General features: G+C 37.7%; 1 protein-coding gene across 7 annotated transcripts; it reads left to right on the top strand.

The window, feature by feature from the left end:
* On the top strand, positions 1-26,464 carry SEC22A (SEC22 homolog A, vesicle trafficking protein). Of its 7 annotated transcripts, none has more exons than XM_063341814.1 (8): positions 1-52; positions 3,478-3,709; positions 5,914-6,117; positions 7,685-7,848; positions 9,125-9,319; positions 14,004-14,122; positions 16,764-16,829; positions 21,183-22,109. In XM_063341814.1, exons 3-8 carry the CDS (start codon positions 5,936-5,938, stop codon positions 21,381-21,383), a joined length of 927 nt encoding a protein of 308 aa, XP_063197884.1. In that variant the 5' UTR covers positions 1-52; positions 3,478-3,709; positions 5,914-5,935; the 3' UTR covers positions 21,384-22,109. The 7 variants fall into 7 exon arrangements, 5 of the variants coding, with proteins under 5 accessions (XP_063197884.1, XP_063197881.1, XP_063197885.1 ...); XM_063341811.1 differs by having other exon boundaries at positions 2-91; XR_010072038.1 differs by lacking the exon at positions 3,478-3,709 and adding an exon at positions 22,973-26,464 and having other exon boundaries at positions 22-52; positions 21,183-22,086.

Genomic DNA, 26,464 nt, shown 5'->3' with positions numbered 1-26,464 from the left:
GCAGGGGGGGTGCGGGGCAGACGTGGACGGTTCCCACAATGCTTGGCGGGAGGTTGGTGTCGCCGCCGCTCGCGCCGCTCCGGTGAGGCAGGTAGCTCGAGCCCCTCCCGCGCGGGGCCGTTGCCAGGCGACGCGGCCTGCCCGGGGCCTGCCGGCGTGAGGGAGGGCGAGGGACGGTGAGGGACAGGACAGTGCTGGGAAGGTGCTGCCGTAGGGCCCCGTGTCTGCCCGCCCTCCCCGGGCCGGGTTTCCGCCTGCCTTCCCCTTTCGGACTGGGGCGGGGGGGGACTGCCGGGGCACTGCAGGGCTCTCCCGGGGTGGGCGCGGGACTCGTCACCGCGAAGCGACTCGTCACCCGTTTCTCCGCCGTCTGGGCCGCCGGGGGCTGCTCATGAGGGAGTGGAGGGGGTCGGGGGCTGCGTTTGGGATCAGCCGGGATGAGCGGGGGGATGCCGGCGCCTCCCCCGGCACCGGCTGCCTCCTCCTGCCCTGTCACTCGAGGTTTGCTGCCGGCAGCCGGCGCGGGAGGCCGTCGGTGGCACCTCAGGCCTCCTGGTCAGATCCCTGCTGTCGCAGGGGTCTGTCAGGGACTCCTCTGGCCGTCTGTGTCGGCATTAACCTTTTTGTATAAAGTTTTGCAGCCCAAAGCAGTGCCATCCTGCTTCATGCAGGAACCACATTAACCTCTTCCTACTCCAGCTGCCATTGGAAATAGTGCAGATGATCATGTTGAAGCCGCCATATAAGTAGGCGGTAGGTGAAAGGCTCAAGTTCCCAAACTTTGGGATGCAGCTTGTTCCGTTCCCTTAGTTTTTCAGAATCTTGATTCTATTTCCGAGGTCTCTTTTTTTCCTCTGCTTTATGGGAAGGGATTATATGGGCTCGTGGTTTAGGATTATTTCCTTGTCTGATCATACCCGATGATGTCAAAGTGGCTTTATTTGTTGTGTCCTTCTGTGGTGCTTTAGTCTGTAATACGGATTTCTGAAGTATGCTGTAGAGTGGAAAAATTAAGACTCCTGCCTGCATAATGGAGCTGTCACAACCCTCAAAAGCACTATCATATACACTTGGCGTTAGGACAGAAACTGTGTCGTAGTTCCGTGTTAAGCAGGTGCGCAGCTTGCATCCACTTCACAAGTTTATATTTTATGGAAGGTTATCATGAGAGGCAGACATCCTGGCAAGAAATGCCTTGATTAAGTTGGTGCTGAAGGCTAGTGTTTGCAGGAGGGTAGGCTTGCTGTTACACTAAATGTACCTAGAAGCTTGTTTGGTTTTTATGAAACTAGGCTGTTTTTAAGAAACTGAAGTATCCTGAGCAAATCATACTCACAAGATCACTTTCAAACACTTACTTGTAAAAAAAAGTTATGAAAAGACATCTGATAGGTATAAAACAATTATTGTCAGATCACAAATTGGAGGACCAATTTGTTACAAAGGAAGACTGGAACCTATACCACTTTATACTACTTTTCTAAATGCTGCTTCAGGACCAAGTGCCATCATAACACACAACTAAATAAGATGGTAGTTGGATCTATCTTAAAAAAAAAAGAAAGTACTGTAAAATAGGCTCTGGTTTCCATCATCCAAGTTTTCCTGCTCATGGGAGGAAATGAAACTTAAGCCACGTATGATAATTCATTTTTATGAAAGCAGTGCAGGTTAACATATGTATATTAAATTAGGGACAGTTGAGTAACAGAGGAATGACTGTTCCGGTTGACTCTTATATATCTGTGGTCGGCTTTCTCCATGTTTCTCTTTTTCATGAGTTCTCTCAGCCCCCATTTGCAGGGAGGGCTTTGAAGTGCAAGGGTGCAAGCAGAAATCAATAAAGATGGGCCAGAAGCAGAGCACATAGGGAACTGTAAGAATAGCACAAGAATGGAGTGATGCTTCCATGGTGTGGTGTCCCTGTTGGTCATCGCTTGGTCATCTCCCTGGAGAAAGGGTAGTGTTTTAGTTTTAATGACCCTTGTAGTATTTCTGTGAACTTTTCTAGTTGCCTTGTGAATTCACGTAACATTTTAGCATTGACAGCATTCTGTGACAAGCAGTTCCACTGGCTAACTGCATGTTTTGTGAGGAATCCATAAGCCTAACACCTGCTGGTTGGATTTGATACTCCTCAGTTCTTGCATAGGATGAGATACCAAACCCAGTCCCTGTTCATTTCTATCTATCTGTAATGGATTTATAGATGATCTGTAGTGGAAGTGCAGTCTTTTGTCATCTTCAGGTGTTTGATGGGTATAGAATTTTTGGAGGAACATCTATGACATTTATAACGGTATGGTGAATTACTTTGTGCAGTTTTGAACAGATGTTTAAAAAGACACGTAAAGATAGTTCTAAAAACACTACCTGTCTTTAATGTTCTTTCTTCAATCTCTACCAATGTAAGTGTATGTCAGACTTACCAGTTGGCTTCATCTGTAGAGCCTTATTGTTTTGAAAGCTGAGTAAAGTATGTCTTTCATTTTGAAGATGTAGTAAACTCTTTTTCTATATTAATTCATTTTCAAGTAAGGCTGAAAGTTTTGTTACAGTATATGTATTACACATCTCTACATATATGTGATCTTGCAAATAAACTGATTTTCTTTCATTAGCTTCATTTTTTTAGATAGCTTTCTGATTCTGCTGTTAGGAAGCTGAGGAAAAAGTACATCTTTTCATTGTGTGAGTTTTTAAGATGATGACAACAAAACCTGATTGACTGGTGATCTTAAAACTGTGCATCTGAAAACGATTTTTACCTTGTGTGACTTCATAGTACACAAAGAGAATTGGCAGATTTTAATGGAGGCTTATCTTCTGTTCTAGAGACTAATATCTCTAAATTTAAATAGGAAACTTGAAGAAAGCAACCATTTTTCTAGATTTATGGAAATATTTATTTACATATAGAATAGACGTAAAAATTGAAAGAATATCTCTAAAGGAGTCTTTATCCTTTCCTTTGTCTGTTGTCTGTGCATACATGCTGTAGTTAGGGACATATAGATTCTTTGTCCTTAGTTGTAGGAGTAAAACAACTATTGTTAGATTGAATATGGAAAACCTTAATGCTTTGGAAATACAGCTGTGGTTGTGTTGAATTATATTCCTGAAGTGTTCAGGTTTCTGATAGGGGAGATTACAGATTAAATTTAGCATATGAGGTGAATGATGGGACTCAGTGAAAGGTTGTGTTACCCTGAGTTACGCATGTACTGTACAGACAGATACGTATTTTCTCATTTTAAGTGGCTGAAGTGATGGCATTTCCTCAACTTCACTTAAAGAACATAAAAACATTTTGATATTTCTATTATTTGTTTTCGTTTTACTTGGCTACCTCTGAGTAGTCTCCCTGGGGTGTGTTCAGGCCTTTCCAATAAGCATACCCTCACAAAAAGAGCCGAAGAGTATTGTTAGCCAGTAAATGCATTTATTAACTTTTTCTGTTTGTTCTTATCTCATCAGATAGCTCAACATGAACTTTAACCGTCAAGATCATTTAAAAAGTGAACAGAACAATATTTTTCCTTCTGAGAGCTGGCTACAGGATTTTGAGTTTCTCCTGCAGAGCTGTCCTATTCGCTACCTTTTCTTAAAACAGGACATGGAGCTATGTTCCTTTCTTCGCGTTAGGTGCTAATGAAGTTATTTGCTTCATCAGAGGAAATGCAGATCCATGAAATTACATTCTGTGCAAGTAAGTTAATGAGGGGAATTTTAAACTTTGCTATCACATCGTTATTCTTATATTTATATTGATATAGGTCCCAGAAGTCCCTTTCAGGATTGAGTTCCAAGTGGTAGAGGTGGTTATTGTTGGAGAACCATTACAATTTAAAGCTCCTCCGCAGTTTTGTCATGCTCTTGAGCTGCTGCTGTGCTTATATGGTTACAGCATAGTTAAGAAAATGGATGCCATGTGCATTCCACGTGAGTTGTCCTGCTGGGAGCACGTGCATGAACTCAAATAGAGATACATAAAAGTTTCTAGAACTGCAGGTTTAATTTCTAGAATGCTTCACTTCAGCAAGCTAATCAAGAGCAAGTCCTACAGTTGCTTTGTTTTCTATTTTTGTGTCCAGCTGATCAAAGCACTTTGTACAATAGGGAATTCTGTAGTGAAGTGCTGAAATAACAAGCGTACCTGGTAAAAGCCCAGAGGTATTCAGTAGACTACAGGCAACAGTGGCTTCTGTTGCTGTTACGACTTTGGTGAAAGTCTCATATACTGTACAAGTAAAATTAGAAGATTATTAATTTGGAATTTATTTAGCTAATGTGATGCATCTCAAAGCAGGTTAAAGTATGACTGCTGATGAAGCTGAATTTCTTAAATCGAAAATCAGAACACATTCTTGATGTTATCATTGTTATGTGCATCTTTCTCTCTGATGAGTAAATACACTTGAAAAACCCAAATATTGATTATTATTCAATAAGTATCCTGATGTATATATAACCTTTGGGTAGTGGGAAATAGGGGAGGGGAGAGTTCAGGGAGTTCAGCTATTTCCTCTCTTTTATGAAGAGGTGGTGCTATTTTGGGAAAATTTGGATTTCTAACTTTTCAGAATAGAGTCCTTCAGTTGCTAAGGCTTGTAAAGCACGCTTAATGTCATAGTTTGAAAGGTGTTGTAAACATGTCAGTATTGCACATGAAAGCATATTTCAGCTGTATTCAGAAATCTGTTTTCTTTTGCAGTTTATGACTGTATGGAACTTGAGTAGCATCATCTGAGGGAGGCAAAAAACTATTTTTTTCATAATCTCTTAAGCGATAGGTGTAGTACATGGTAGGAGTCTGCAGAGCAGTGTTAAGAGTTGAGGAAGTGTTTGCTTTTGGCTTCATATAAATTCTAGCAGTTCGCCCACTTGTAACAGGACAAACTTGTGTACTGATACTTAGCAGATAAGTAATCCTTCTTTTAAGGCTTGTCTTGCTGAACTTTGGATGTTTTGATTTAACGTAAGGTTTGAAGAACTTGAAGGTTTTAAAAATGTGTCTTCAGTCTTGAAAGACTTTCTGGAGGCTATGTTTATACTGTTAAATGCCTGCTGTAGATTTTCTGCTTTTTATGAAGAAATGTTTAAATACACAACTTTTTCTTTAAGTGACTATATTCCACAAAGCTTTAATTATCATGCCTTTAAAATTAAATACTGTATAAGTATTTATACATTGGCTTTGCAGGCACCATTTCAGCCTGCTCAGTATTTATGTAATACTGATAGACACATTTTGAAGATTTAAAGAAAATGGAGACCCAGATAAGAAAAAAGACATTTCATGTTTAAGAAATTCTTTTGGGAGAGCTGGATTACATTCCTTGCTGTCCTTATTTCTTGATTTCCTGTTTGATAGTACGTAAGTTGTGTAAGTCCCTGTTTGTCAGGGTGCTTAAGCATGTACTCAGTAACACAGTTTCATGAAAGCACATTAATATTATTGCTTGATCAAGACCTGGATCACGTTTCCATCTGGCATATCTTTACACATTTTTCCTCTCCAGCCATTGTTCTTGTTTGTTTAGACTATAATTGTCCTGCTAAACAAGAAGACTCACAGCTTGAAGGGTGCAAGTGCTGCAGGAGTACTGAGGCTAAGCAGTAGTGTTTCAATCTCCGCAGGTATCTCTAGGTGAGGATTTATGGCAGTTCAGATAAAAAATATTTGAAAACATGACGTTGATGTCAGATGTGCTGCTTCTTTGCGGTTTGCGTAGACTAATAGGTGCTATTCAGTTAGGACTCTGATCTGAATTCTAGTTGAAAATCCTCCTTGTGCCCCGTTTTAAGCCTGAACCCAGTATATAGGTTGGGAAGTTTGATTAGTCATGGTTGACTCTGTTGTTTTTGCTTTTACCTTAATTCTTCTTCCTCTTGATATGTGTTTTGTTTTAGGTTGTTGTTAACTCTGTTGGCAATGTCTATGATTTTGTCTGCCTCTGTGGTCCGTGTAAGGGATGGACTCCCATTGTCTGCATCTACCGATTATGAGCAGAGCACAGGAATGCAAGAATGTAGAAAATATTTTAAAATGCTCTCAAAGAAACTTTCGCAGCTTCCTGATAGATGTACCCTGAAAACTGGGCATTATAATATAAAGTAAGACTTCTCTCTCATATATTTGTGACATCCTGGGTTGTGTTAACAGTTTGCATTAGAAATGATTAATCAAACTAGGATTAATTCTTGGCAGTATTCATGTATCAGAAATTTAAAAATGAGAATTTGTAGAAAGATTTGAAACCTACTCAAACTTTAGTGGAAGTTCTATTTTGAAATAGACAGTATTTTTATGAATATCGAAGTCCTTGGCCTACTAGAAATATTTCTTTAAATTTCAAGGTTGTTTCTTACATGAAAATGAACAGACTTGTTCTCCCTCATGCTATTTCAACTAGTATTCGTTGTTTTCTCTTTTTAGTCTACACAAATTTAAAAAGGTACCCAAGTACTTTCAAAACCCGGTATTTCGGAAAACTTGTGGTTAGGATGTTATCAAATTAGGCCCTTTTCTTGTACCTTCAGGATTTCTGTTGACTTCAGAGAAAACATGCCCTAAAACCCAAGCATAACTCAATAATTATTTCATATGGCAGACAGGGAGTGAGGGAGTGGGAAGGGTGGGAATGATTTTTCTAGTGTGGAGGCAGTGTGTAGTAAAGCCTTAAATGGTTGGATGGAGTTTTATCTACTGCTCCATCCAGCACTTTCACAACGAAGCTTTTTGTTTTCTCTTCACGCTCTTGTGATTTGTGTTTTTTTTTTTTTTTATAACTATTCCTAATTTTTTTGAGGCAGTAAGGTTGATAGGCATGACAATGCTGATTAAATAGTAATTCAGAAAATGCTCTTTTTTCCCCTCTTTGCAATGTGAAACTTGGATTATCATGAAATAATTTTTTGAATCTATTAGTTACTAAGAATTTTGCTTTATATGTGACCTTTCTCCTTAGTATTGGTAACTAGGTGCACCCGTGTGTAGTTGGTAATTCAGTTGCACTTTAGCTGAGCTAAATTCTGATTCTAATTTAGATATGCTATTTTAAATGAGGTGAATAATTTCATCCTAACCCCTAGCAAACATGTAGAAGTTACGGCGGTGGAAGGTGTACCACCTGAGTGATCCTAGAAAGTGCTCAGCCTTCTCCATCTCCCATTGGTACTGAGTTTCCAGCATTTCTTGGGATTAGGCCTGGCATGGACTCACGCATTTTAGAAAGGACCAGCTGCCCTCCCCCTCAATCTGGAGATAAGTTTTTGCATTTTTGGAATGCACCTGGTCACATATTCTGCATTTGAGATGAATGAAAAGCTATTATGGGACAAACCTGCTGTGTTTCTATATCCCAAAAGCCTTATGTAATTTTCTGTTCCATGTGTTTGAGAGTGTGTACTTATGTATACACACACACACACATATTGTATACACATACACATAAATGTATAATACAGCTTCTTATATGATGGTACAATGTGCTGTTGAAGTAAAAAACTGCCTAGAAGAAAATTGTTTTTCTTCTGGAATAGTGTTAGACTTTCCATTAAGCATTAATTCCTTTGCTACCCCAGAGCAGTTTTTGCTTTTCTGATTATGAGATCAGACTCATGAAGCAGCAAATTACCTGGATTTAAATTTGAAGTCTTTAATTTGTTGTCTCAATTCTAGCTTTATCAGTTCTCTGGGAGTAAGCTATATGATGTTGTGCACTGAAAATTATCCCAGTGTCCTGGCTTTCTGCTTCCTGGATGAGCTTCAGAAAGAGTTCATCACTACCTATAATATGATGAAGACAAATACTGCTGTCAGACCATACTGTTTTATAGAATTTGGTAAGGATCTGACTTTTTTTTTTCCTTCGTTCTCACACTAAGACAAATGAGTATTTAAATGGATGTGCAACTTAATGCATACAAACCAAAAATGTCCCAGGCAGTTTGTAGCTGTTTTTCAGGTGGATTTAGAATCTGATTTAACTCCCTTTAAAGTCAATAAAGAAATACTTCTGTGGGCATTAAATTAGGCTACTAGCATTTTATCCCAACTTGTTTATAATCCTTCTCTTCATTCCAGTGGGTTTTGATTTAAGCCTTGTGTGACCACATCTGGAGTTCTTCTTCTCCTAGTTAATAATACTAGGAGTTGTTTGACTTTGTACCTGTTGAAATACTTAACATGTAAAGGCATTGAGCTCCATAAACTTCTCAAGTGAAAAATTGCAATTTCATGTTTGCTCTTACTTGTGCTGTAATTTTTGTTCAGTACCTGAAAGGGAGAGATTTTTATTTGACTTATGATATAGCAATGCATTTAATCGTCTGTCATGCAAGCTCTAAATACAACTAATCTCATATATACCAGATAACAGCTGTTATGGATTCCATTAATATCTGTCACTTTAATACTATATGTTAGACAGTTATTTTAAATATTCTTATAAAATGCATTAGAGCAAAAAGAACTGCAGTTTCAGAAATATGGGGGAAGATATTCCAGTTTGTTAATTCCTGTCTGTTATTCAGTCAAGCAATTTTTAGCAATTTTTGTATAACGTTATTGTGTTCCTTACAAAGATTTCTGTGAACACTCTTTTTTTTTTTTCCCCAACACCTTCTTTGTTTTACTAGTTGTTAAGTTAAAATGTAGGTCTGTTACATTCTTTATATTTGTATAATATGGTATTAATTTTCTCCACCTGAATATTTTGCAGGCACTTTTCATACTCAAGTAAGTTTATACTCGAATGCAGGAGTTAATTTTTTCATAAGGATATTTATTAAACTAACAGAAAAACTAGAATAAGTGCAGTAAATCCATTGTATTAGCAATGCATTTAGTCTCATGCAGTGAAAAATCATTAGTTTATACACAGTTACTAAGTAATTAGATTTCTAGAGCTTAATTTTTTTTTTTACTGCAGAATTAAATAGCCCATGATATATTAGTCACAAAATAGAAATAGCCATAGAAATTCCAAGGTAAATGCAAGCATTTTAAACAATATATTTCAATTTGTGAAGTATGTAGTACATAAAGCTGCATGGTCTTGGATTATTTAATTAACAAAAGTCCCTAAGGATTTACCTTTTTGTCCTAAATTTTACACAGATAATTTCATTCAAAGGACCAAACAGAGATATAACAACACACGTTCTTTATCAACAAAGATGAATCTTGCTGACATGCAGACAGAAATCAAACTGAGACCGCCGTATCAAATTTCTGTGTCAGAACTTGGTTCAGCTAATGGGTTCTCACATTTATCCATGGCAGAATACAAGGGTACTGGTAAGATATCGGCAGGTAAGTTTCAGACTTCTGTTTCTATATCCTTAGATGAGACTGATGCAGGGTAGTAGAAATAATCTTTCTTTTGATTTTTTTTTTCTTTATAAAAACTTTTTTCCCTTTGATATTCTTAAAGCATAAAGCTGCCATGCCCTTACATGTATGATACCTGTTTTGTCCTCTGCTCAAAGTGCGTATCTTCCCAAGGCACTCAGAGAAAGAAATGGGTCTATTCAGTGGATCTCTTTACTGAAGAAAAAAAAAATCTACATGAAAATAAGCAAATGAGGATGAGCACTTAACAGGATGATCTCTTTCTTTTCCTGACCTTTTTAAGATTTATGAAAATTTTTATTATTTCTGCCCAGTAAGACCCAATGATGACATAAACTAAGAGCGTAGTGTCAGGAGTTCAAGCAGCTGGAGGGAGAGGTATCACTTTAGGAAGCATCCATGACAGAGAAAATCCAAAAAGCTGTGCTGGCTAAAAGGTGTACTCTCTGAAATAAGTGCCTTGTGTACTGTGTTAATAATAGTACTTTTGTATATACTTGCTACATTTGTTTAAGTAGTCATTATTTTTTTAAAGCTTTAATTTATTTCATGTAGGAAGTAAACATAGAATTATGTGGTTGAACTGGTTTAAAGGTTTGTGCTATTAAGTGAATGCTCTGAATCAGTTTGAGGCTCACCTTTACCTGTTTCCCACCCGGACCGAAAACTTAGTTTACCAGGTCCTTGCACAAATACATGGACTCCATGTGTTAAACTGACATAATCTGATTTCCGTCTTCCAAGTTTAGTGAAGTAAAATCCTAGGTAGAATAAAAGGAAGTGTTGATTTTAATTACTTAATATCTTCCCCTTCTTTTCCAAAAGTGCCTCTGTCTATAAGGCCGGTTATCCTGGGCAGACATACACCGATGCCATTCACTTTACAGTGGCAGGGTGAAAAATGCAATCATAAATCTAAACACTTCCTACAGTTCTGTAATATAAGGGATCGGCTTAATTTTGTGCAGTTTATATATATATATATAAAAATAGGATCTCTTTGCTGGTGTATTGTCCTCATTACTTTATTTACTCATAAGGACTCCTTGAGAAGATTAAAAACTACTTTGTACTGAAGATGGAAAAAAACCCAACAAAATTGCTAGGGTGCCCTGTTTGTACTGCTGGGGCCCTGATCCTGAGAATTCTACGTGCTATGAAGTGGTGTGGAAGTAGCTTACAGTCTCTGTATTTGCAATTTAACAGCATTAGAGATTCTGGACAACTAATGAAGAAAAAAGTGTGAAGATGTTTAAATCGTTCAGAAGAGCAGAATCTTTTATGCAGTACTAATACACACCTTTAGTCATCTGCTACTTATATGTGTGGGCCATTTTTAAAAGGATGTAATGCTGTGATACTATTCTTTTGCCACTTTTGATGCTTATGTTGTTGTTACCTTTTAATGTCCTAGTGTAATCCTGGCTTGTGGAAAAGGTTATGGTGGCAGAAGTGGCACCTTGTTAACTCAGAAAATTGTCTACATTCGAACTTCCTGCAATTGGAAAAAGAAAAAAAATAAGCATGAGAGAATTCAGCCTGTGTCAAAATAGTCTATGTTTTTAAAGTTGTCCATACAGTGGGAGTTGAAGTTTTTATCATTTTTTCGAGTAAAAGTGTTGGAAGATCATATGGGCCTAAATTAAAATCTGTAAGGACCGTTTCCCTTTTTACTATAAAGTAAAATTAAACAATAATTGGCAGATGATCTTCCAATTTTTTTTTACCTCCCTCTCCACAACTTGTCTTACAGAAGCAGTTCTGTTGTCCTCTTTTGTTTCCATGTTGACTTTCTTCTGGGTTTTTTTTCCAGTTTTTTAACTCTCCTCTTCCTTTGAATTCCATAAATCTCTCTGTTCACTCATCCACTTCCTTCCTTGAATTGGTCTGGGAGCTCATCATCAAAGGGCTGTACATTATGAGAGGTTTACACTCTGCTCCTTCTTCAGCTCTTCAAATTTTAGATGCTATTGAATAACAGTGTCTTTTTTAGTAAGTCTGCTAATAGTTTTATAATTCTTTACATTCATCACTTCTCTCCACCCTTGGAAAAAACTTCCTCTGGATGTTTGCTACCCACTCAGTTGGCTAGACTTCAGAGTTTCTCCTTTGCTCTAAGGACAAATTCTCTCAAAAAGATATGGTTTGCCTAGCGTAATTTCCTGAATCTGCTGCCCTGTTAAAAATATGACAAGCTATAAGTGAATTAAGTATGTTAAATCAAGTTGGGTAGCATGCAGAGGTAGGAAGTTAGGTAGACGCAAATCTTGTTTCGTTACACAGAGTAGCAGAATTTGATGCGTTAGTTATGGCTATGCTGGTGAAGCGTTGTCTGTTAGTTGCTTATACTTGTAAGCATCCAAGGTGTAGCGTCTAGGCCTCTTATGTTGTTAAAGTAATTAAAAATAGCAGCCCTTTTCCTATAGCGAAAGTTGTGCTGTGTAGTGAGGAATAGGGGTAATTATTAATGTGTGAAGCATAAAGTGTGCAGATTATGGATAGAATTTTGCTTCAAAGGTGAACGTAGGTGTTGGCAGGCATTAGAAATAGGGTGACAGCATGCTGATGGGTGATGTTCTAGGTTAGGATAAATTTACCATTTTCTGAGCTTTTTTTTTCAATGAAGGAACAGTTGTCAAATCAAAGTTACTTTTTGCCTGATGGTGCACTCAATGGGGTTTTTTTACATTTTATTTTAAAATAAAGATCCTTAGAAGTAGTGCAGTCTCTCATACCGTGTAAATTTCCTAAATTTTTATTTAAATTTCAACATTTTAATTCAGAATTTGTGCTCTATTTGATCCTTGGCTTGTGTTAGAGAATTTTTGATATTGCAGTTATCATATCTCTAAGATTGTGGATGTACTGACTCAAGGTCAGCTGTCCTTTACCCTTACTTCTCTGACACTCCTTCATTCTTCTGGTTTTACCTTTGTGTTTTTTTGTGTTTAAATGATTCTTGTTGCTTTGATTGTAACACTAAAAGTTATTAAACCCTGGAGAGCTTCATGACATCAGTAGCAGTATGCAACGTCCTTTAAAGTTTTTGTATTTGTTTTCACATTTTAATAAGAGAGAAAAGTTACTATTTTATGATCCTTCATAGGATCTTGATTTAGCTGACAAGACTTGACTTTTCCCCCCTTGGTTCTCAAATAAGTGTTTTAAATACTGTTTTAACACATGATATTTTAAAGTTTCCCTGATACATGGGGAAACTGTGATTGTCTGGAGAGCTGTGCATGGAGAGCAGTGAACTAATTTTATCCAGCAATTAACGAAATGCAATTATTTTTGGCTAAAAACAGTCACTTACACCTTCAGCTTTTTGCCACTCTAGATGAGATGGCTTAAAAAAAATCCAACACAAACCAACCAGTTACAAGTCGCTGAAAAAGAATGGTTTGGTATGCAAAGAGCATATCTAACGTTAATTGAGTGATTGCTGGTAGTAGTCCTCTAATATGCACTACAGTTAGAAAAGCAATAAGCTCTGAAAGTTAAACACGGGTTATGCTTTTGTTTAAAAAACCCAACTGATTACACTATTAAATTCAGCGCAAATGAGTTAACTGAACTAATTTTGTGTTTTATTTTTAAATTATCACACAGGCATAATTAGACGGCCCTGTCTGCTTATCAATGTGAAGTAGCTTTTGTCATTTTTTCTTTAGGTTCTGTAACTTCATAAACTGTTTGGAAAGCCTTTTTCCTAGATGTGTGCAATGCAGACAACTGGGATTGACACCCCTCTCTCTATTAATGTTACAGTTCATTAACCTCATTGTTCACATCTTTACACTTCGTTGATTTGAACAGAATGATTTAAGTATGGCTCAGTAGTCCTATTGTTTTCCCAGTGTTGCCTAGACTGTTAAGAGTTTTGCGTTGTTTCTTCATATTTGCTTTCTGTTATTAATTCTGGAAAGGGACAGTAATGAGGAACATACACAACTGTTACATACTCGTGACCCTAAATAAGCCCGAAGGAGTGGGTGCGCATGGAAAGACAGCGTGTGTTAATTTTAATGTGTTCTGTAAGAGACTTCTAAGCGCTGTCTGGAAGGTCGGTATAAGGTTGTAATATAGATACTGGCTTAGTTTCAGAACTGTCTTTTTATTTGTGTTTTGGTAGCACTCACTGGCTGTATTTTTTAAGGTAGGGAACTGTAATAGCTTTGCCTCATAGTGTTCCGTTCAGCAAACAAGCTAAATCAGTCTCAATAGCTCTGCTAATGTATTAATGTTAAAGGAAAGTGGAGGTTGTGAGAGGAGCTCTTAAGTACGTGACTTATTAGCTGAGTACTAATTGTGGACAAATTTCGCTAGCAAGTGCATCATTTGCCATTGATTTCCTGGCATGTTTGAGCAGCTTTCAATACTATACTGGATAAGCTGAATGTATTGAGTTAAAGACTAAATATAATAAGACAATTATGTATGTGAATTGAAGGAAAATATATATTTTGTTAAACCTTGTGTTGAAATTTTCTTCTTCTTTTTAGAAAAAAAAATGGCACTTTGATATTTGCGTCAGTGATCTTTTCATGAGCTAGAAGCCACTGAAAAATGAGATTATTATTTTACTAAATTTCTAAAGACATTGCTTTGACCTTTGATCTGGTTTTTTTGATCTGTTTTGCAGCTCCTCATCAGCGTCTGGAACCTGTGACTCTGCCAGGGATTGTCTCATTTGTGCTTAGTCTGTTATGTGGGGCTTTGAATTTAATTCGTGGCTTTCATGCCATAGAAAGTCTTCTCCAGGTATTGTTCATGTTTATGAATTTAAGAGTTATGCATCATAGCAATCATAATATCACCTTAGAAGATGCTTGCTATATGAACTAAGTCTTACCAGTTTTATTTTCAGAAATATTGTTTGTGAGGTCAGACCTCTCTTTATGAAACCTGTATTGTTTGTGATCTGTGCATCCTTCTTGAGTGCGATGCATCATTCATTGAGGCTGTGAGTTTCAAAAGCATTAGCAGGTGGGTGGCCAGCTCCTTCCCTAGGTACCTTGGTAGCAGTGAGAATGTGAACATAATGTTCTGTTTTCTAAATTTATGCCAGGATATGAGACATTTAATTTTAATAGATTTTATTTAAAAACACTTGAGGGAAAGGATGAACAGCTTGGAAAATCTGGCCAATTTTTTGGAAAGGTCCACAGAGCAGGGATCTTTAAACAGGTTTTGTAAAATTGTTTTTCAGAAACCTTTTTTAGTTTCTGTTTGTTTTTAATAAACCTTTTTAAGTAGGATGCTTCTTTCCCTTTGTGTGCTGAAAGGATCAGTGTAAGGGAAACTGTCAAGTGATTTCTTCTAAACTGCCCCCCCACAAAACAACAACACCCCCCTCACCAAACAACCTTCCCAACAAACATTTATTTGTTTATGTGAACTCTCTGCTCTGAGCTCCTTTTGGTTTCTTTCTGGTCTATTTCTTGTGCTAGTTGTATTCTCATTGCTACAATGAAAATAATAGTGGCTAATGATTTCAAGTAATTCAGGTGAATATGCTGCTACGAAGCTCATGTGTTACGCAAAAAAAAGGCTTGCTTAACATTAAATGGCTCTACTGTTGTGGCGATGGAGGTAGAAACTAAAAATCCTATGGAAGTTGGCTAATAGATGATCTTTTTATTCAAACATACATCTAGACTTTATAACTGCATTGCTTTTGATACCTAAGGGACTTTTTGGGGAAGTAAGGTAAAGAAGATGACCTGTATTCCAGTTGTCTTAAAAAATTATTAATATATGTAAAAATTTAATAAAGCAGTAATGTTTGAGGTCTTAACATTTCCTGAAGCCTAATGAATAGATGAAGAGGGTTACTGAAAGTTTTTCGTGCTAGGTCCTTCTTTTGAGTTGGTTTTGGTTTGTTTTTTAAAGGAAAAACAAGAACGAAATAGTGAACGTACATCTCTACTTTATCCCTAATTAGATTTTTCTATGTTATGCACACTTCACTCTGTTTATAAATAGGAGTGAATTCAAAGTACACTGGAGTACGAATAGTACTGAACAGAATTCTGTCGCTTTTTGTGATGTTTTTAGAACTTCTTATGTTACCTTTCTAAAGATGATTTTTTTAAAAAGGAATACCAATATTAGATTAACCTATTTAACTGATGATAGGGCAGACAATTCATTTTATTCTGTGTGTTACTGCATCTGGAGGTACTAGATGGCAGTACAGATGGAAGATTATTTTTTCATTTCTGACAAATGAGGCATGCTATAATTACATTAAAATTTCTCGTTATTTACTTTATTTTGGAAGAATCCACAAGGTTTAGGGATAAGTAATCCAAAACGTGATTAATAGAACTTCTGAGAATTCATTAAACATCTTCTCTCTGAATTAGTGTTTCCTTTATGATCAGTGTTTTTATTTCAGTCTTAGCAAAACTTTGTTACAATCTGTAGCTGTGCTCCAGTAAATGTGCAGTGGCACTGAGGCAAAGATTTAAGTATGGTATAGGAGTGTACGGCATTGTGTAGGTACGTTTTATGTGCAGACATACAAACTTTACACTGTAGATGCACATGCTTCACACGGAACATACTCTGAGCAGAAACAAGTTCCGAATCGACCACCTTCTTCTCAAAATGAAATTCACATTCAAAGAAGAACATTTTCATGACTACCCATTGCTTTCATAGGAAAGTTTTTGATTGTTGCAGATGTTTGAGATGCAGTTAGAATAATCACTGAGCACGTAAATTTATTCTGCTCAGCTCTACAGGAACTACAACAGCCCATTTGAATAAGTTTGAAGGAATTTTGTTTTGTTTTTTAAACACATAGTGGAAAGTTCTGTCACTTCAGATAAGTTTTCCGTCTTTTCCTTGGGGAAAACTTAATTTTCCAGTAGTCTCTCTGTGATAAATTTATGTGCTTTTGTTTGTTCTCACTGCCATGAAGGCAGAGCTGCCTGTGGTGTTCTCTGTGTAGAATTTTACCACACCCTAGTGGACAGTTTCTGTCTTTTCCTTTTGTCTCGTTTCCATTTTGTGAAGCTGGAAGAAGGCACAATTCTATAAAATTGGTATTAAAGGTAGTTACCAGTGTTTTCAAAGGCATCTGGAGAAGGTAAGTGTCCAGTGTTAGAGGTAGACTTCCTTTAAGGCCTGTGAAAATCTCAACATTAGTTGTCTATTGTGAGTAAATATTTTGGTCAGATTCCAGATCATGATGGATTTTTTCCAGACATATAAGCAAGCAATGATTAGTGCTAACTCCTTTTGTTTGGTGTAGTATAGGAATTAGGAATTAGTATAGGAATAAACCTCTATGTGAGACTATTTTATCATAGAATAATGAATAACTTTCATACTGTAAATATCTGGTATTTCACTGAAACATTGTAAAACATGGCTTTTGGTTTTATTTTCACAGAATGAAGGTGAAGATTTCAGCTATGTTATTGCATTTTTTCTTGGAACAGCAGCCTGTTTGTACCAGGTGTGTTCTTCTGCTTATTTAGAAACATTACCCAGTCGTGCATAAATGTCATCATGTTTTCTTAAATGTCACAGATACTTGAATAGGGCGGTTATAAAAATAATTTCTGCTCTGTTTTATTTCATTAATCATAAACTATCATGCAGTAGATTGATACAAAGAGCTTATGTTTGCTGACATTTTTCTCCAGTTAGTTGATAAAGAGATTTGGTATACTTTTCTGTCTGGAGCTTATAATTTATCTCTAAAGTCACATGGAGTTTATATCATTTCCTTAAAGTAATAGTTTCATAGTTCAAGTAAATCTAACCAGCTGAACAGCTTCTCTCCTTTGGGAAGATGTGAAGTAAATGCAGTAATACCTAGGCACTACACCCCAGAATCTTCCTTACTTTGTACATTATTGTGCATTTCCTTCCTTCTCAAAGCTTTTAGCTGCTTTCCACTATGTTTTCTTTCTCCTGTCTGATGTTTCACCTTCTGTTTCAGGTCTGTAGGTTTTCTGTTTCTGCACCTGAATTTGATTTTCCTATATAATTTGTAGCAAGGTGTTCTGGTGCCCGCTGGCATTTGTCATTCAGTGACACTACTGTTATGTTTAGCTGTGACTATAATGTCTCATGCTCAGTTGCTGTTATTACAATTCTTTTGACTTTTAATCTCCTACATGTGGAGTGGAGTATGCAGCTTCTACTTGTTTACATGTGACAATGTTTAGTACAGTGTCAGACTGTAAAATAAAATAATGTCTCAGAATTTTCCTTTTATCTCACCCTTTCTATCAGTCAAGCCTTTTATCCAGGTTACAGGTAATCTCCATGCTCTATATCTCTAGCAAAACGTCACAGTACAACTTCTGTTCTTCACCACTTGTTGGGTTTTTTTCAGCCTCTGCCTTCAATAATTCTTCAGATTGGTGTTAGTTTTCCATGCCTACGATCTGTTCCTTATCAGATAAGGTGGAGCTCCTCCATTATTTTTTTGTGTGAAAAAAACCACATTCTTCCCTCCTCTACCAAATTAGAAACCTTATTCTTTATAAAGTATTCATGTCTTTGCATTGAAACATAAGGACACGTGTCTTTCCTCCAATGTCTGAATTGAATAGATCTATTTTAAAGAAAGAATCTGTGCAGCTCAGAATGTGGGCTTTTTCTTAATATTCCAAATTTATCTGTCAAGACTCTTGTTCTGCACCTTCTAGTGTGATTCATACAACATGTAATTGGTCATTTTACAGAACTTAGAGGGCTGGCAGTTCTATGGCATGTTCTGATGTTCTTTTGCCACATTTAGGAGTTCAGGAGATTAATTGCATATGTTGCATGACAACACATTTCATTATCATTCACCCACAAGGCGTCCATAATGTTGTATTCTTTTATTCAGTTAATAACAACATGGCAGTGTGTTTCTCTAATTTCCAAGCAAATGTTTGCAGGCTAGGTGTGCAGGCAAAAAATGGGACTTACACGGAAGAAGATGTTTTCGGTTCACTAACATTCCATGTATAACAATGAAGAATGCAATTTGCTCATGATCATTAGGAGCCAATAAATGTATAAACCGAGGCGTTTCTATGCCAGCTCTTTTTGCATTTGAAATGAAGCTCTTTGGACCAGGATGAGCATCTTCATAGTCTAGCTCTAAATATGAAGAATGCAAGTGAGAGTAGACAGCATGAAGAAAATCCTCTGCGACTTTTTGAAGTATTGTAGTAATACGGAGGATGTGTTGAGTGGTCAGTTAAGGCGGCAGGCATATATCTGTATCTATCAAACTGAAATAATAATAGTATTCCCTTTACATTTTCACATATGGTATGTGATCTTGATATTTTTATAGAGTGTCTAAGGAGAAAAGTAGCAGCTGTTCTGGTATTGTGGGAGAATGGTCTGTCACCATCAGCATCTACCATGAAGCCTCTAAAACCTTTCATTTCAAGATGATGCGATCAGTATTTAGGTTCACTTTTATATCGAAATAAAATTTAAAGCTTTAGGGCACTTTCTTAGCAGCATTAAAAGATGAACTGCGATTTGTAATTGCTTAAGGTTTTTTTACATTTAGGATGACTTTATTTTTTTTTGGTACACTTGAAAATGCCATTTTCAAGTAAACAAGTTATTCTATTTCTGTTTTATGGCCTATTTTGCTTATAAAACTGTAACTGAGTATTGCAACACTGACAAATTAGCAATGCTGTAATGTTCACAGGGGAAGTTAACTAAGATTACGAGCTCTGATAATATGTCCAAGAAGTCAGGAAATGCCTGTTCCAGTTCATCTAGAGCTGACATGTCTAGTGTTCCTCCATGCTTTCTAGTCTCTTCTGAAGAAGAAAATGTACCAAAGTAACAACTGTCTCAGTTGTACCTGAAGTGCAAAGAGTGCAAACTGTCAGGATCTGAGCTTTCAGTCATTTCTTAACATTTATTAAAATTAAATACGTTTTAAAAAATCAAAAATCAAAATCTTCTCTGAAGCTCTGAGGAGCCTTCTACATAAAAAAGCATGCTCAGTAATTGCCATGCTGACACTTCCCTTCAATAGAAGAAAAAAAGCCCTCAGGAGTTTCGTAACAGCACTTGTTATAGCAAGGTGTTAAAACCACAGAGCTTTGGCCTTTTGGCTGGTGCTATGTTGTTTAAGTGGCAAATCTTTTACCGTCTCAGACCTCAACTAAGGAAAAAAATAAGCTCCAGAATTCATTTAAAACAGATCTTCAGTAAAATTCACAAACATTCAACATCACGTTGCAGTGACATTTTAAACTTCCATAGTATTTTTGGTTTTTTAAACCCTTTGTGTATTAATCATTTTGATGAAGCATATCCTGACCCTTTATTTTAGTTTTGGAAGCAGTTACACTTCTTCATCGGCAACGACGCTAGGAAATTATCTGAATTCTTATTGCTGAGGTGCTAGTACCAACTAATTGCTCTTTTAGATGTGATTTGTAAAACTGCCAGCGCAAGTAGGTTGCATTTGCGTTGCTCAAAATGGCCAACCAGGTTCAGAGGGATTCCGTCTAGATTCTGAAACATGAAGATTACTTATCTCTAGTTTTACTTTGCTTTAGAGGAAGGACATACAAATCTTACTGATATTGCCAGTACTCACATCTCTGAAGATACTTAGATATCCAGAAATCACAAGTAGTTTTGTTGATCTGAGCCATGGTTACAGTAGAAATGCATGCTTTATAAGAAAATGCTTATGTTTCAAACAGAATATAAAGAAACCTCAATAAATTGCATTGTTCGGTTGTGAGCGTACAATGCTTTTGCCCTTTTTTGAGGAACATGAAAAATGAAAGAAAATTAAGTAGATTTTCTCTGACTGATAAAACGTGGCAAATGCACAGTAAGAACAGAAATGACACTTAGATAATCTAATGATGAATGCTGTTAAAAAATTTGTGTGAGCATGCTTATATATCCTCTGGGAACAGATTTGGAATACAAAGTAAGCCCAAGTGATGTTGTTATCTACCTTTAAGCACAGGCAGAACTTTCTTCATCAAACAGAATCCAGAGGGAGCAAACAATTTTTTTTGTGGAAGTCAAGGAAGTAGTTTGAACAATAGCAGAAGTAAAAATAATGTCCACAAAAAAGTACTGGACAGCTATGTCCTTTTAGAGACGAAAGCTGAGGTGAGAGACTTGAACAGATTTTCAGTTGCAGTAGGATGAAGGCAGAGTTGGAAACTGCGGGCAGTAATGACATCGTTACACCACAGCATGTAGAAACTGACCCTTAAAATGTGGCAGAACTACAGTAGAGTTGTTACGTATTTCTCTCCACATGTGATCCATCCTGCACCACCTGAAGGAGGATGGTGGATGTATGTGTACCTCTCCACATCCACCAGTTAATCCTCTGCATTAACCTTAGCAGGACACTGTGGTGGTATTTGGGTGATTGCCTTGTGCGGAGTATTCCCAGCTTCAGGTCCCCGGTATTTTCCCTGTCCTTCCCATTGCTTTGCCTGAAGAAGACTTAACACTGGCTCTGGTTCCTTCTTTATTGCTTGGGTGGAACAGAATGTATTTTAACAAGAGATTGCCAGGAACGTCCACTTTGCTTTGTCATGAGCCACTCGTTATTGCAGGTTGTAATCAATTATTATGAGAGAATTGTTCTCAAAGAGGGTTTAATGGAAGCAAAATATAACCTTGTATTGATAACAGGTACTTTTCACCCTTCCATGACTGCTAAATTGATACTGTTCTTACACATTTGATCTAGAGTTTTACTTGTTTCAGGTTTGTAATTTCTAAATGACCAGATAATGTTTCTTCAGTGGCAGTTATTCATGTGGTAATCTGATTTCTTTTTTCTTCTTGACAGTGTTACCTGTTTGTGTACTACACAGGCTGGAGGAACGCCAAATCCTTCCTGACTTTTGGGTTAATTTGCCTGTGTAACATGTATCTGTATGAACTGCGCAACTTGTGGCAGCTCTTCTTTCATGTGACTGTAGGAGCATTTTCTACCTTACAAATTCGGCTGCGACAACCACAGGGAAAGTCCCCTGATTACAATGTCTGACAAGTCCTGCAACATTTAGAGGCAGTCTTGTTCCAACAGTTATTCACTCTCAGGAATGTAACGCTGTTCTCCAAAAGAAGAAGCTGTCTGGACGGGGCTTTGGCTTTTTTTGTTTTAAGAGGGAAACAAAGGAATACAGGACTAGAGGGGGAAAATGGATCATATCCATGCAGTGAAATGCATGTAGGGGCACCAAAATTGGGGAATTTGACTGGTGGCATAAAAAAGCTCCGTTTGAAAGTATGTTAATGGAAGAAATATACAGAGTTATGTCTTCTGCATATCGTGCAAGCTCTTCACTTCCAAAATCAGTTTTGCCTTTGTGAGGCAGTAGGGAATAGGCTAAATAATAATAATAATAATGCTATTGCATATTAGTGAACTAGATTTGGAATATGTAAGATATTAAATTTTGGAATGTTTTGTTTCGCATTGACATGAACGTGAATGTTTTCTTAATTAAAATGTATCCTGGAAACTCTGTTTCTGGGAATCAGCTTTATGGCACCTGTGGCCCTCTGTCTAGTGCTATAAATACTTTAACTTTTTTTCATTTATGATTTCCTTTTAATTATCCTTTGAAAGTGATCTATGTGGAGAGGGTTTCTTTTTAGTAATTATTCAAAAAGTTCTGCCATTTAACCCAGGATTTTTGCACGCTGCTTCTGTTCGAACTCTGGAGAGGTTGAAAGGAAATGGATTGGTGAGTAAATGGAGTGACTTGTACTTGTTGGACTATTGTTCTTCTTTTTATATACTTTTAGAAATGGATGAATAATTAGCTCAAATCTGAGATAAACAGCTGGCAACAGGAAAATAATAAATCAATCTGATTATCTTAAACAAGAAAAGACCAGGGACTTTGTTTATTCTTCTGGCTTCGTGAGTTGGGTGTTTTTGTGCTGTGATAGAACCTCCTTGATCTAGAATTGTGTTTGGGAGAACCATAATATACTCCTGAAGTTGTAAATCAACTAGAAAACCCCAAACACTTAGAAAATAGAACAGCAACCGTATAGTACCGCTATCAGTTACACCGTGGGGTTTTTTACAATTACGTGACAGTTATTTATCATGTTTCATACTGTGCAAATAGATAGATTTTTATATGTGACTTAGAATAATATAAGGGTTCACTGAAATGCTGGGGGGGAAGCAAGCTTTAATGGCAGGGAGGTTGCCCTGCTGTTTGTGTTGTTGGATTTGGGAATTAGCAGAGCTTTGCTGTGCCACAAAGTGTTGCTGCAGACAAATTTCTTCGGGCAATTCATACCAAAATTTTATGTGTTTCAGTAAGTTATTTAGTGTCAGATTATGACCAAGAAGAGAGGAGCTAGATATTTTATTTTCTTTTTGAATAGGTGGTAATAGTCAAGAGAATTATGCATAATAAAACCAAGAAGAATTAGAGAATGAAATTGTAATCCGAAGTGAACAGGAGCAATATGTATTATAGTCTTCATAGTGTGTTTCTCAGACTGATGTCTGAGATAAAGACCTTGAAAATACCTTGGTGTGCAGCCTCAAAGATTGGTGTTGGAGGTGATGTGCCTTGCAGTTAATTTTCTTCCTTCCCCACTTTGAGACAGAGAAGAAGAATGCATTCTTGAACATGGTCTGCTTTTGGTTTGGGAATCCAGAAGACGGGGAAAAGATGAAGAGGAGGAGTGGATGAATTTGAGGAAACGTTTACACCACAAATATTTTAAAAATCCAGAAGAACAGAAAATAGCTTTTGTTTAGCACGGAGAAGTTTGCTTGTATTAGCATTCAGTGCACCTTTCTGAACTCTGGACACCAGAAAAGGTGAAAAGCTGTCCTTTATCCTTTTTAGTCAATGATTGAAAAATATAGCTATTTGTGTTTTAAGTATAGAACAAGGTTTTATCTTGCTAATAAAATCTAGAAGAGTCCTTATACCTACCTTTTCACTTCACGTCCACTGATAGGCAGGGAAGCTATTACGAATGCCTGAAGTATTGCTTAGTTTTTAACTCGGGCTCTTGTGCACATGAAGAATTTTCTGTTGTATCATCAGTTTATATGTTGTCAGAGAATCTTGTTTTCTCTGAGACTCCTTCCCTTCCCGCTATTCCTAAAGATGAATTTTTAAGGAATGAAAACTTCCTTTGTCATAGCATCTGGAGCCATTATTCTGTTCCAGTTATGCTGGTGTTAAATTGCTGATTAGCAGGTATAATGAACAAACGCAACTGTCGGTGTAATAGAAGACAGTTGGGGTTTTGTTTGCTTGTTTTTACGGCACTGATAAAAATTCCATTTCACAATGAGAAGTTAATGAGCATGGCTGTTCTTCGTTACCTGATATTACTAGGTGCTAAAAACACAGCTTTTGAACCTATTACTTTAGTTTGACTACAATATTAGTACTTGCTGAAATTTTGTGTGAGGTGACGGTTGGACTTGGTGATCTTGAAGCTCTTTTCCAACGTAAACGATTCTATGATTCTATGAGAAACAAGACACACCAGGCCAAGTTGGCAGTGAAAATTTACTGAAAATTCCCAGGATTTGCCATTTGCTTGTACAAACTCAGCATTCAGAGAAACAGTAGGTGCTTCCCTGCTGATTTTGCCAGACACTTGAGCTGTGGACTTAGGAAAATGAGCTTACGAAAGATGATTACTCTCTTGAACAACATGTGTTATTTTAGTTTGAATTGCACAAGGCCATTCATAGCCGCTTGGTTTTTTTTTGGTGCGATTTAGTAGAAGCAGAGCCCACTTCATGCTGTGTTTATAAAGTAAGCCCTCTTTAAGGTTGGAATTGGTCCATCCAACACCCACAATACCATATTTTTCTTTGAATAAAAGTGTTGCTGTTTACATTCGCAAACAGGAAGGGATGGCCAAAAGTTTGACTGACTTCCACAAGGTATATATCAGGCTGTTTGAGGTTTGGTCACCTCAGAGTCCCCTGTTTGAGCTTCTAGAGATGTAACCACATTCTTCCTTGCGTATTTTTCCTTAATATCTGAGGTTTTTCATAGTGGTCTGCTATCTTGTATTTGATATCTGGGCCAATAGCTGGGCATAGAACTTGTTTCATTTGTGAATTGTCAGATTTTGCTAGAAAATAACTTTTCAGATCCTGGAAAATGGTTAGACCCTTTCGTATTTCACAGTGCTTCATGGACGGCTGACACACATACATAAGTATAAGATATATAAGAATATATCTAGAGAGAAAGGGAGAGAGAGGTGTAGAAAAGAATGCAGCCTTCTACTAGGGGAATGTATGTATGTGTTATTTGGATTGATTTTTAGTTATATTGAAGCTATCGGAGAACTAGAAGATGATGGAAACTAGTTTCCTTTGCAGACATCATGGTTGCTTAACATTCACTGTGGATTCTTTAATAAATTGATAGCTTCTTTATCAAAGGACTGAGGAACACCTGTTTAGGGTTATTACCTTTCAGCCTCCTGCCTTTCATTCCCCATCTCCATTGCAAGTAGTGTGATATGATTGGTTTTGCTTTTGTGGTTTGTATTGGAAAAAAGAAGCCCATTAACGTTTGCAAACACTAAACATATGCTATTTGGATCAGCTTTTTGTCAGAATAAATAGCATTCTAGATACATGTTACGGCTTGCAAAAATCCATGCTTCCTGAATGGTGTCAATACAAAGGGATGTATTACAGGAGGGTTTTTTCCCTGATTGGAGGTAATTGAGGAGAAGGGTAGCGGTAGGGAGTCTGCTTCAGTGGCAGTGGCAGGCCTCTGTTGACAAGAATCCAGCTGATCTCTCACCAGGGGTCTCAGGACGCCTGGAGCACCCGGCTTTGTCAAATACTCCAGGTACCCATTTACTCTGGTAAGGCCAAATGATCTCCCAGTGTCTGTACCAGTTTCCTTTACTTAACAAAATTATCATTCATCAGTTTCATCGATCAAATTGTTTGCCAATTAACTTTATGGAGCGCTTTTGTCAATTGGTACACCTTCATGTGCCATCCTGGCTTTACAGAGCTATCCAAAAGTTGTTCAGACCTCTTGGAGCATTTACGGAGTCTTTGTTTTCCTGAATAACATTTCTTTCTTCCTCAGAGGCAAAGCTTCCTGAGACAGGTAGGTGACAAGTATGCGTTCAGAAAGTTTGAGGTATGTTCAGCAGGTACCTGGCTCCTGCACAGCCGTGACCTGGGCATCTGGCTCAGCTTGCACTAGGAACGTGGGAGTGACACTGTAGGTTTAGCCCACTAACCTGCATACTGAGCTGAGCTTAAGAATGTGCCCTAGTTGTCGAGAACCACACAAAGCGTGAAAGCCAATGAGAACGCGCTCCATCTCTCATTCTGAAGCTGCTGCAGGAATGCCATGAGAAGAGAAGGCAAGAGAGAAGGACATTATTGGCTGGGTGTTTCTGTACTCACCTAGCTAAGGAGGCCGGGTGTCTGCTTTCAGCATGTCCTTAAATAATGTGACATTAAATAATTCCAAAGGCACGGCCTTTGGAATTGTCTTCTCCCTACCGTTTTCAGGACACAATCTGCGTCGCTTTGGTTCTTCAGGCAACTTATTATGAGCCCTTTTTCTTAGCAGGAGGTGTGTAGCATCAAGAAGCTGCTCTGGGTCCCTTTCTTTTGGTCTCTCGCCATCCCCCAGGCATGGCTATGGTGGGATGCTGTGCGCCTCGCTGAGCAGGTGAAAAAGAGAGGTAGGATCTCCATTAGCCTGTATTTTGTTTCAGACCAAATGGCAACAGTCACTTGAAGGACAGGAGAGCATCAAGCATACCTGAGTGGTGAGAGCAGGCGGTTCTGGGATGTTACTCCCCAGTGAAGGAAGGATTGAAACCATGGTCACAATGGCACAGCAGGGTAACAGCTTCATCCTGGGTTTGGTGGGACTCAAGGTATGCAATGCCAGACCAGGTAAAGGAACAGAATAACATTTGTCTGCCACGTAATAGGTGTTTTATGGCTCCTGCTGGAACTTGTGCACCACACAAGAAGTTGTTTGCCATTAGGTGGGGAGGGCTCCTCTGGAGCCTTTCATCGGCACCCTTGTAGCGAGGAGGAGCAGCAGTGTGTGTGGCAGGGGCTTGTGTTATTGC

Source organism: Chroicocephalus ridibundus, chromosome 7, assembly GCF_963924245.1.
Source record: "Chroicocephalus ridibundus chromosome 7, bChrRid1.1, whole genome shotgun sequence".
In the NCBI taxonomy this organism is placed as follows: domain Eukaryota; kingdom Metazoa; phylum Chordata; class Aves; order Charadriiformes; family Laridae; genus Chroicocephalus; species Chroicocephalus ridibundus.
Note: the sequence above shows the minus strand (reverse complement) of the source record. Positions and strands in the feature narration are given on the sequence as shown.